Source organism: Schistocerca nitens, chromosome 5 (genome assembly GCF_023898315.1).
Source record: "Schistocerca nitens isolate TAMUIC-IGC-003100 chromosome 5, iqSchNite1.1, whole genome shotgun sequence".
Classification (NCBI taxonomy): domain Eukaryota; kingdom Metazoa; phylum Arthropoda; class Insecta; order Orthoptera; family Acrididae; genus Schistocerca; species Schistocerca nitens.
In genome coordinates, this window is record NC_064618.1 from 450,134,176 (window position 1) to 450,146,978 (window position 12,803).

Here is a 12,803-nt window from a genome sequence, read left to right on the forward strand (position 1 = left end):
ATCATTGTTATTGCATCCTGGACTTCCAAATGTTTGATTTTGCCTAACGGCTTTCATTCCATCTCACAACCAACTGCTGCTTCCCTCTGCCACTGCTCTAAACAGTACTTTACTAAATGTCTGTGTCTTTTTTCCTCTTGTTTCATATGTTTTACTGCTGTCTTTTGAACCACACAGGTTCTGACTTCCAAGCCACCATATTTCAATAGTCTTGTCCATTGCTACTTGACCGCACAGATTGTAGATGAACAACTTCTCATGTCCCACATTCTTCCCAACACTATAATTGTTCCTAGACCTTCAAATGGACCACACTACCTCTGTTGACTCTCGCATTTTTTTTTTTCATGTTTTTCTGTACCTACCTATGCCACATGTACTTCGCTGAACAACCCCGTACCTAAGCACCCCCCCCCCCCCCGTCTCTATCTCTCTCTCTCTCTCTCTCTCTTTCTATCTATCTATCTCTCTCTCTCTCTCTCTCTCTCTCTCTCTCACTCTCTTCTGTTATTCTAGCATGCACGTACTGTACTTACTCACTAATCCAGTTACACCTGCTGCCCCATCTCTTCACAGATATCCACCCACTGACCTGTACACCCACTATTGTCATCTTTTTATTTATTTCTGTCTTTGGTCCCATAGTGTTTTCACATCAATTTTGGCTCATTTTTGTGTTTCACTATAGGTCCTACTCCCCCAGGTTTCACCCTCTTTCACTATACTTCATTGGTTTCATCCATTTTGTGATTTTTCCTTGCATATTGTTATGCATCTTTTATCCTCCACCATCGATGCTCACTCCCTCCATCTGCGCCAACAAATGGAAGTTTCCCTATCCCTAACCAGAACTCAGTCACATGTACTGTTCCTGCAATGTTGCCAAGCTCCTGGAATCTCCCCATGCAGCCTGTTCATAAAATTACCCTTCTCTGGTTGCAACCCTTCCTTCCCCAGTAACCTTTATCCATAAAATTCTGTCATTCTATAGCTTTCGTCAACCTAGTCCTGCTTTACCATATAGATCGGGCCCAAACCTCCATGCAGTACCTCGCCTCCATCTGTAAAATTCTCCTGCTCTGCAATCCCAAATTCCTCCCCCATCCCCTACCCCCCATTTCCCAGATTTTTAGCAGCCCCCCCCCCCCCAACATCCACCCACACCCACACCACACACAGTAATTTGAGCAGCATGCCTAACACCACCTCAAAAAGCCCTCAAACCTTTTTGCCTAATATTTCTACCCTGGATTGCCACTAAACACCACCTCTAGATGTGCCTCTATTAAATCTCACTTACATACCATTATAGCTGCCAAACCTTACCTTGCTATATTTGCCATACCCTCACAATCTCCCTCCCACCACCAAACAGAATTCTGACCTTTAACACACCTGCAACATAGTCAAGAACCAGTCATCCAAAGGCCTCAGTTCCACAGAAGTATCATTCCTTCCCAAAGGCCTTACTTCTTGCCCCACTCCCAGATTTTATCATACTGGGCTTCTTTCATTCCTGGTAGCTACAGTTGGAACACTTTTTGACCACCAACCCTACCAATCACACACAATTCAAAACCAATATTGTACTCATCCTGATTCAGTTTACTCCTCCAGCCAACCATGATCCACCCTCACTGCCCTAAAATCACCCTCTGCTAACTTTCCAGAATTTCATAACCTCGAACTTGGCCACACCATCATTCCCCAAATCCCTCCATGTGGAAATCAACCTTACATCCACAGAAAGAACCGCAATCCACCACCTAAAAATTGATCCATGACTTATAATCTTATCTGCCAACAAAGGCTCCAGCACTGTGGTTATGATCTGCAGAGAAATTCCACTAGCTGTCAGATATGACCATCTACAAACCTTGCCATGGTGACCTCCTTTCATAAATCCAGCAGAATCTCCAGTCCCTCTTCAGATCCTCCGAGCCATCCCAGAACCTCTCCTCTGAGTCTATCTCACTCCTCATCCTCACCAGACCATGCACTCCTACCTTCTACACACTTCCTGAAGTCCATATATTGAACCACCTAAGATGCCCCATTGTGCCTGGTTGCTGTGCCACCACAGAGAAAATCTCTCAGACACCTTCAGTCTCTTCCCCATAACCTACCCTGCCATATAAAAGACACCAACTATTTCCTCCAATGACTCTCCACAATACCTGTTCCTTTACAATCCACCTTGATGAACGCTAAAATCTATGGCATTTAACTATAGAACACTGCATATGAGTGGTTTAAGTCATATCTACTGAACAGGAAGCAAAAACTTTCTTTATATGGTTTAAGTAATTTGAGGAAGCTTACCACTTCGCCTAACTGGGATGAAATTACACTAGGTATTCCACAGGGTTGGATCATGGGTCCCTTTCTATTGATATAAGTGAATGACCTCTCTTCTTATCTGAAACAAGAAGCTAAACTGGCACTGTTAGCTCATGAAACAAGCGTCATTATTAATCCAGTAAAAGAAACTCCAATAGAAAATGATACAAATAATGTCTTTGGAAAAGTTATTAATTGGTTTTCTGCAAATAGACTTGCTCTGAACTTTGACAAAACACAGTACATCCCATTTTCTGCTGCAGACAGTACAGTTTCTTCAATAAATGTAACACATCAACAGAAGTCAGCAGCCTTTGGATCTCCTAAAGCGTCTAGGTTCAGTAACTTTTGCAATCAAAATAATTGCCAATTCTGAGGACATAGAAATTAGTAAGCTAACATACTTTGCATACTTTCATTCTCTGGTGTCATACGGAATATTATTTTGGGGTAACTCAACACTTAGGCAAAAAGTATTCACTGCTTGAAAGAAAGTAGTTAGCATAATGTGTGGGGCTCATAGTCACACATCTTGTAGGCATCTGTTTAAAAGGCAAGGAATTCTTACAACAGCCTCACAGTACATTTAAAAAATGGTTCAAATGGCTCTGAGCACTATGGGACTTAACATCTTAGGTCATCAGTCCCCTAGAACTTAGAACTAGTTAAACCTAACTAACCTAAGGACATCACACACATCCATGCCCGAGGCAGGACTCGAACCTTCGACCGTAGCAGTCGCGCGGTTCCGGACTGCGCGCCTAGAACCGCGAGACCACCGCGGCCGGCACAGTACATTTACTCAGTAATGAAATTTGTTCTCAACAACATGGACCAGTTCAAAAACAACAGTGGCATTCATGATTATAATACTAGAAGGAAGAAAGGGATAAAACATGCTATTATAAAACTTTTCAATAAATGGCCAGATGAAATAAAATGTCTGACAGACAGCAGCATTAGTTTCAAAATAAACTGAAATCATATTTCCTTGACAACTCCTTCTATAACATAGATGAATTCTTGGATTGGTATAAATAAATCTATAGGTATAATATATGCATTTTGTGCCATTTAAAGGAAGGGGGTAGGTATTAAAAATTTTAAGCTAAAAAAACAGAACCTTGATTCACATGTGCATTTCTTATGCAATTGACATGTTCCACATCATAACAACTACCATGAGGTTCATCAATTGAGCACGTAACTAACTGACTTAACTACCTTTCCCAATGTCCGAGTGCCTCATAACCTACAAGCCAAGCTAAAGTTTTCTGGGTACAAGAACATCCTGCAGAAGCTTGTTTAGGGAACTAGGGATACTAACTACTGCTTCCCAATATATTAATTCCTTAATGAAAGCCGGCCAGAGTAGTCAAGCAGTTCTAGGCGCTACAGCCTGGAACCGCGTGACCGCCACGGTCGCAGGTTCGAATCCTGCCTCAGGCATGGATGTGTGTGATGTCCTTAGGTTAGTTAGGTTTAAGTAGTTCTAAGTTCTAGGGGACTGATGACCTCAGAAGTTAATTTGCATAGTGTTCAGAGCCATTTGAACCTCAATGAAAATTGTCATTAAAAATATATCACTTTTTCAAACCAACAGCTCAATTCATGGAATAAGAATAAGAATAATCTTCACTTACCCTTGTACAAAAAGGTGTGCATTATTCAGGAGCACACATTTTCAATAACTTGCCAGCAGCCATAAAAAGCTTAACAACCGATGAAATTCAGTGTAAGAGAAGCCTAAAGGATTTATTGGTGGTCAACTCCTTCTACTCCATTGATGAATTTCTCAGTACAATCTAACTTCTGCACCATTTCAGTGCAGGAGTGTGTTGTGTTCATTAAATAAGTATTGTAGTAGGTCTATTGTATGTTTATTACCTTATAAATAAAAAAACTTTTTTTAAATTTTAAATTCAGTGCATTAATGTGATCTTAGTAAATTAGTGTTTGTAAAATCATTCTTTCATATAGTGTGCATGAAAAAAATGATGATCATTCCATTTGGGACCTGTAGAAGCTACATTAGCTTATTTGTTTCAGTCGTAAATATTTGTCATGCATTATTGTTTTTCTGACATGTTCTACATCCTGGAGGACCTCCTCACTACGGATCAATTGGAATGAAAGTAAATCTAATCTAATCTAACCTGCTTCCTAGTACCATATCCTAGTAACAATATCCTCAACCACAATTATTTTGCCTAAATTATTTCACTTGCAAACAAAACAGTGGTACAGCAATGTGCATCCACATAGCATCATCCTAAACCAACCTATTTGTGGGCCTTCTAGAGGAACCCTTCCTAACCACCCTGAATATCAAACCCCTCACCTGATTCAAATTCATTGATGACATCTTTGGGATATGGAGAAAGCATATGTGATATGGACCTGTCCTCATTCATCCAGATCCTCACAACCTTCTCCTCCATTCACTTCTCCTGGTCCTCTTCATGCCCACAAGCCACTTTCCTCAATGTTGACCTCCACTTCAAGGATGGCTACATCAGTACCTCTGCCCACATCAGATCTAACAACCACCAACAACATCTTCATTTTAACAGTGGTCACCCATTCCATACCAAGAAGTCATTTCCATACAGCCTAACCACCCATGGTCATTGCATCTATTGTGAAAAGGAGCCCTTCTCCAAATGTTTCAAGTGTCTCATCGAGACCTTCACAGATCCAAATTTACACCCCCATCCTTGTCCAGAAACAGATCTCCTCTGCCTTGTCTCTCCAGTCACGTACTACCTCTCACAGTCCAGTCACAAACGAGCACTCTTCTCATGACTCAGTACCACAGAGGACTGGAGCAACTGAATCACATTCACTGACAGGGTTATGACTACCAAATATTGTGCCCTGATAGGAGGGCTCACACAATGGTATTCTGCTGTCCATCTCTACTCCACCTATGCTGCCAATCTCTTGCCCCATGGCTCATATCCCTGCATTTCATCTAGGTACATACCTGTCCTAGACATCCTCCCACTACAATCTACTGCAGTCCTGTCACAGGTGTCTCCTATCACATTAAAGGCAGGGCCACCTGAGGAAGCAAACATGTGATCTACCAACTGAGCTGCAACCATTGTGCAACTCTCTACAGGAGCAAGATAACTAACAACCTGTCTGTCAGCATGAATGGACACCATGAAACTATGGCTGAGAGACAGCTGGACCACCCACTCACTGAACATGTCCCCCAAAATGATGTGCTTCACATTAATGACTGCTTCACAGCTTGTGCCATCTGGATTCTTCCTAAAAATACTAGCTTTCCTGAATTGCACAGATCGCAACTCTTTCCTATAACATATCCTTCATTTCCATAACACCATAGCCTCAACTTTTAAAAGTTCCAGTTCTCCACCTAACTATCCTCTTCCCTGCTCACATTCAAACACTACACATGTCTTCTGTTCTGCCAATGCACCTACTAGTATTTCCCCCTTCTCTACTCCTGTCCCCTACTCTCTCCCTTTTCCAACCTCCCCCCCCCCCCCCCAGTTAATCCTCCCAGCACTGCACCTAGATGCCTATCCGGTCCCCACCACATCCCTGTATGCTCTGACAGGCAGCACTAGCATCTTCCTCCATTCAGTGCCTTGTCCATGCCCCCACCAACACAACAGACTGCTTCTCATGTCAGATATACTCAGAGTCAGGCCCACAGCATGAAAACAGTGGTCATGTGTATGTGTGTGTGTGTGTGTGTGTGTGTGTGTGTGTGTGTGTGTGTGTGTGTGAGAGAGAGAGAGAGAGAGAGAGAGAGAGAGAGAGAGAGAGAGAGAGAGAATTGTTATTCCAATCTGGATTTTCCATTGTCTGATAACAAAATAAGTTTGATAATTACATCTAGGTTTCATATAAGCAACACATTTTTGCAGGTGAACACATATCAGCCTGAAATTGTATGGTCTGATGGAGAGTGGGAAGCATCAGATGAATATTGGACATCAAAGGAATTTATTGCCTGGTTGTTCAATGAAAGTCCCGTAAGAGAAACTGTGGTCACAAATGATCGTTGGGGTACAGGCACTTTATGTACTCATGGATCTTTCTATACGTGTACAGATCGCTACAATCCAGGTACATAGTTGATATATATATATATGTAGATTTGTGTGATAAACATATTTTATAATATACTTGTTTTTATAGTTCATCATGAGATCATGTTAAGTGCTCATTTCAGGATGTCATGGTGATTGCCATCTTGGCCTGTCTGTATAGGTTTCCTGGTACATCATATTATTTACACACCATACAGCTTACAATACACACCATACAGCTTACAATATGATTTCAAGTAAAGTTTCATAAATAAAGAGTTATCTCTAAGGATGACAGGGGTCATTCCATGTCTGTTACCAGTAGCAAAAGACAAAGTCAGCATTCAGAGGAATGTGTACATGCAACCAAGGTTTACACTCTGCAACTGAAAAAACTATATTCTTTTTTAAATGGGAGAACCCAAATATTAACATTAGTGATTCTAGATTTTGTGCACCAAGACCAAAGCACTTTATTTTAGCTGATGCTGCAGGCACCCATTTGGTGTGTGTCTGCGGTATCCATCAAAATGTAACAGTTTCGGATCTAGAAAACAATGAATAAACTTATAAAGAAGTCATAAAATTTTTTGTATGTGCCATGGGAAACTGTGGCTGCATGCATCACTGTTATAATTGTTTCAGTGATGTCAAATTGTCAGAATTTTTGAAAGAAAAATTAGCTGACAAAGGTGGTGATGGTGAAATTGAGTACAGACCATTGGACAGGACTGGTAAAGCAGTCTTCAATTGTTGATGATGACACTCAGTTGTTGATACCAAAATTATACACACTTTTACTGTAAGATATCACTTTGGTGAAGTGATGTGTTGCACAAGCATTTTTCAAAGCTAATAACAATGATCACCATTACAAACAGGTTATGATGCATTAAATAATCTACTTTTAGATGTATGTCTTATTTATGCGCATGTATCATGAAACTGGTCTACAAGCCATGATGACGATACAATCTTATCATATTCACGGTACTTGTGGGTCATGTGATTCATTCCAAGTCATTGGGTCCTGCCTTGGTGATATGGTATGAACCATAGAGGAAGAGTGGTCATGATAATGCATATGACATAATGGGAACAAAAAAACTTGTTATACATTCTCTCAATTGGAATCTGTTAAATAAGACAGATCATTTTTGGACTTGTTCATATGAATATAATTGTTATGTTCCAAATGATGAAGTACTTTTATATTGAATGGTTATTGTAAACAAGACTACAATGGATGATATGTTGTTTAACAGAAGCACCGTATTTATTTTGAGAACTAGATGTTGGATATGTACTCATAACTTCCAGCAGTAACTGCAGCACTTCGAGAAACAAATTTCAATTAGAAGAGATTGGGGAGTGTGCTGAAATAGTAAGATGAGCAAGATTAATTCTTAGGAAGTCTTAGCTCCCAATTGGACTTTATTTTGCCACCCAGTATCACAGAGGTTGTACAGAGTTTCAGGGAGAGCATAAGGGAACAATTGACAGGAATGGGGGAAAGAAATACAGTAGAAGAAGAATGGGTAGCTTTGAGGGATGAAGTAGTGAAGGCAGCAGAGGATCAAGTAGGTAAAAAGACGAGGGCTAGTAGAAATCCTTGGGTAACAGAAGAAATATTGAATTTAATTGATGAAAGGAGAAAATATAAAAATGCAGTAAATGAAGCAGGCAAAAAGGAATACAAATGTCTCAAAAATGAGATCGACAGGAAGTGCAAAATAGCTAAGCAGGGATGGCTAGGGGACAAATGTAAGGATGTAGAGGCTTATCTCACTAGGGGTAAGATAGATACTGCCTACAGGAAAATTAAAGAGACCTTTGGAGATAAGAGAACCACTTGTAGGAACATCAAGAGCTCAGATGGAAACCCAGTTCTAAGCAAAGAAGGGAAAGCAGAAAGGTGGAAGGAATATATACAGGGTCTATACAATGGCGATGTAGTTGAGGACAATATAATGGAAATGGAAGAGGATGTAGATGAAGATGAAATGGTAGATACGATACTGCGTGAAGAGTTTGACAGAGCACTGAAAGACCTGAGTCGAAACAAGGCCCCGGGAGTAGACAACATTCCATTGGAACTACTGACGGCCTTGGGAGAGCCAGTCCTGACAAAACTCTACCATCTTGTAAGCAAGATGTATGAAACAGGCGAAATACCCTCAGACTTCAAGAAGAATATAATAATTCCAATCCCAAAGAAAGGAGGTGTTGACAGATATGAAAATTACCGAACAATCAGTTTAATAAGCCACAGCTGCAAAATACTAACACGAATTCTTTACAGACGAATGGAAAAAGTGGTAGAAGCCGACCTCGGGGAAGATCAGTTTGGATTCCGTAGAAATACTGGAACACGTGAGGCAATACTGACCTTACGACTTATCTTAGAAGAAAGATTAAGGAAAGGCAAACCTATGTTTCTAGCATTTGTAGACTTAGAGAAAGCTTTTGACAATGTTGACTGGAATACTCTCTTTCAAATTCTAAAGGTGGCAGGGGTAAAATACAGGGAGCGAAAGGCTATTTACAACTTGTACAGAAACCAGATGGCAGTTATAAGAGTCATGGGACATGAAAGGGAAGCAGTTGTTGGGAAGGGAGTCAGACAGGGTTGTAGCCTCTCCCCAATGTTATTCAATCTGTATATTGAGCAAGCAGTAAAGGAAACAAAAGAAAAATTCGGAGTAGGTATTAAAATCCATGGAGAAGAAATAAAAACTTTGAGGTTCGCTGATGGCATTGTACTTCTGTCAGAGACAGCAAAGGACTTGGAAGAGCAGTTGAATGGAATGGACAGTATCTTGAAAGGAGGATATAAGATGAACATCAATAAAAGCAAAACGAGGATAATGGAATGTAGTCGAATTAAGTCGGTTGATGCTGAGGGAATTAGATTAGGAAATGAGACACTTACAGTAGTAAATGAGTTTTGCTATTTGGGGAGCAAAATAACTGATGATGGTTGAAGTAGAGAGGATATAAAACGTAGACTGGCAATGGCAAGGAAAGCGTATCTGAAGAAGAGAAATTTGTTAACATCGAGTATAGATTTAAGTGTCAGGAAGTCGTTTCTGAAAGTATTTGTATGGAGTGTAGCCATGTATGGAAGTGAAACATGGATGATAACTAGTTTGGACGAGAAGAGAATAGAAGCTTTCGAAATGTGGTGCTACAGAAGAATGCTGAAGATTAGATGGGTAGATCACATAACTAATGAGGAAGTATTGAACAGGATTGGGGAGAAGAGAAGTTTGTGGCATAGCTTGACCAGAAGAAGGGATCGGTTGGTAGGACATGTTCTGAGGCATCAAGGGATCACAAATTTAGTATTGGAGGGCATCGTGGAGGGTAAAAATCGTAGAGGGAGACCAAGAGATGAATACACTAAGCAGATTCAGAAGGATGTAGGTTGCAGTAGGTACTGGGAGATGAAGAAGCTTGCAGAGGATAGAGTAGCATGGAGAGCTGCATCAAGCCAGTCTCAGGACTGAAAACCACAACAACAACAACATATCACAATAAAGAATCAGTGGAATATCATACAATTAAACCATCCTCATTTTTACCTAAGTCTCAGGTAAGATCCTTGAATAATCTGAAAGAAAATATAACCCCCAAAAAAGCAACTCTGTTAAAGGACTTTGCTAAAAACTACAGTTATGTAACTCAGAATTAAATCCAGAGTTACTACTGGACAAGAAGCAGTTGTACAATCCCTATTATTTGCGTTTATGTGATAAATGGGGAAAATAAATTGATAGTAGCAAAACACTGCTATATAAGTGATGATATGGAGCACACTGTAGGATTTGTAAATGCTGCTTAGAAAGGAATGGTTAAGAGTTTGGCTGTAAACTATCCACGAGTCAAGAAACTGCATCATTTCACTGACAGATGCACTGCTTAATTTAAAAATAGAAAAAGCACATAAAATGATTTTTCTATTGATACTGAATATTACTTTTTGGTTACTAGCCATGGTAAATCTGTGTGTAATGGGCTGGAAGCAACTGAAAACAGTTTTGAGGAAAGCTAGTCTTCAACTAGAGGATGATCTACAAATAACAACTGCATCTGAGCTCCACTCAGACTCTTTGTAGATCACTGAAGGAGATGCCTTATGGTCTGAAGATTATCTGTATAGATTGAAACTGATCAGCATTAATAAAACATATTCTATCTTGTGATCAAGATTGATTATTTTATTACAATTAAATTTAGACCACTGTGGTTGCAAATATGTTAACCAAACTTCCCAACTTTTGGGTTATTTCCATGTGGTTTACTATTGTCTTCTGTTGTATGCTTCTGCAGGTGCACAGCAATAAAATGCAATATTTCACCTGTAGCAGCTACGTTCTGTTTTTATTGTGAATGGTGTTCCCACACTATCTTTAAAGACATATGTACGTAACTAACTTTTTCTTATTTTTCTTTGTTATAATAAGGTGTTCTTCAGCCGCATAAATGGGAGAACTGTTTAACTATTGATAAAGTATCATGGGGATACAGAAGAAATGCTAAGTTAGAAGATTACATGACAACTCATGAACTGATTGAGCAGTTGGTTTCAACAGTCAGTTGTAATGGTGAGATATTTCTGTTTACTTATTTTGAATTATTTTAAAAGAATTTGCTAATGTTTGGATACATTTTAAAACCATTTGGGAAACAACTCACAATGTACAATACTGATGGCACATGTAATCAGTGTATCATGTAAAATAGAGGACAAATAGCACAAACAGTTACCTGTTACATTTTCTAAAAAAAATTATGAAGTAAAAATTCATAATTTATTTACCTCTGCACATTATTTCACCAATAGTTGATACCATATATGCCATGCTTGTGAAGAGGATCGTCCACAGGGTCCACCACAACATTGCCTGCTTTGTGTACTAATAGTTTATTTGCTATGGCTGAGTAATCCAAACAAATTTGATGTTTTTCAGGCAATGAATAAACCTGATTGACACCCAGTGATTAATACTTTGCTTCAATTGATTTAAAGTTTGCAGAATTTTTTAAAAAAGTGAAAGTCCAGGTAGGAATATCAATAATATTATGAAAAGGGTAGATTACTGCTCACCATAAAGATGACATGCTGAATTGCACACAGGCACAATAAAGAGAATGTTATACATTTAGCGTCAGCCAGAGTCTTCTTCGGAAAGCAAACACACACAAATTCCCACAAGCAAGCACACCTCATGTACAAATGATGTCTACCTATGGCCCCTCTGTCCAGAATGCAACAGCAGTGTTGAAGGAAAGCAGCAATATAGAGTGAGGCAGGGTAGAGGGAGGGATAGCAGGGTATGGGTGGGGGGAGAGAAGAGTTCTGTCCGACAGAATGTGCAGGGACTAGATTGGGGCAGGACAAGGCTGCCAGTTGCACCTCAGTAGACAGTGGGGGACAGAATGTTGGGTGGTAGAAAAGGAGAGTGGCAGAGAAAAGAAAAACAAAGACATGTGGTCAGTTTGGCAGAGAGCAGTGTAAAATGGGAGTGAGGGGGCATGAATTGGGAGGAGATGTACAACAGAGGGAGTGGAAACTGTTAGTTGGAGGGTGTGGAAATAGTAGATTACCCTAGGTTGAAGCCGAGGTAATTTCGGGAGCGGAGAATGTGTTGTAAGGCTGACTCCTGTATGTGCAGTTCAGGAAAGCTCGTGGTTGAGGGGAGGATCCAGATGGTCCAGCTTGTGAAGTAGCCATTGAAATCAAACAAGCTATGTTCAGCTACATGTTGTGCGATAGGGTGATCACTTTGCTCTTGGCCACAATTTGACAGTGGACAGTCATCCTGGGGACAGCTGGTTAGTAGCAATACCAATATAAAAAGCTGTGCAATGATTGCAGCATGGATGATATATGACATGGCTGTTTTCACAGGTGGCGCAGCCTCTCATGGCATAGGGTAAGGACTGAAATAGAAAGTGTTAGGTGGGTGGATTGGTTAGGTCTTGCACCTGTGTCTTCCATAGGGATATGGCATAGGATTGCACTAGGATATTGTGAAGGGTCAGTGGGTAATGGAACACCACTTTAGGTGGGGTGGAAATGATCTAGGGTAAGGTGGATCTCATTTCAGAGTGTGATGACAGATAATCAAAGTCCTTATGAAGAATGTGGTTCACTTCTTTCAGTCCAGGTTGGTATTGGGTAATGAAGGGGACACTCCTTTGTAGCTGGTTCTTGAGGGTGATGGTAGGATTGAGGGTGTATGGGGAAGTTCACGCCAAATCTGTTTTCAGACTAGGTCTGGGGATAGTGTGTGTCTATAAAGGTTTTTTTGAGACCTTCAGCATACTGGGCAAGGGAGGTTTTCATCACTGCAGATACACCATCTTTGGGTGGCCTGCTGTTGGGTA

At 40.3% G+C, this 12,803-nt stretch overlaps 1 protein-coding gene across 1 annotated transcript in view; it reads left to right on the forward strand.

The window, feature by feature from the left end:
- Positions 1 to 12,803, forward strand: part of LOC126260171 (alpha-L-fucosidase-like) — a 111,295-nt gene that overhangs the window by 78,560 nt on the left and 19,932 nt on the right. Inside the window, exons 5-6 of the mRNA XM_049957435.1 lie at positions 6,246 to 6,447; positions 10,877 to 11,017. Coding sequence (XP_049813392.1) covers positions 6,246 to 6,447; positions 10,877 to 11,017 — 343 coding nt within the window. The remainder of the gene's footprint in view (positions 1 to 6,245; positions 6,448 to 10,876; positions 11,018 to 12,803) is intronic.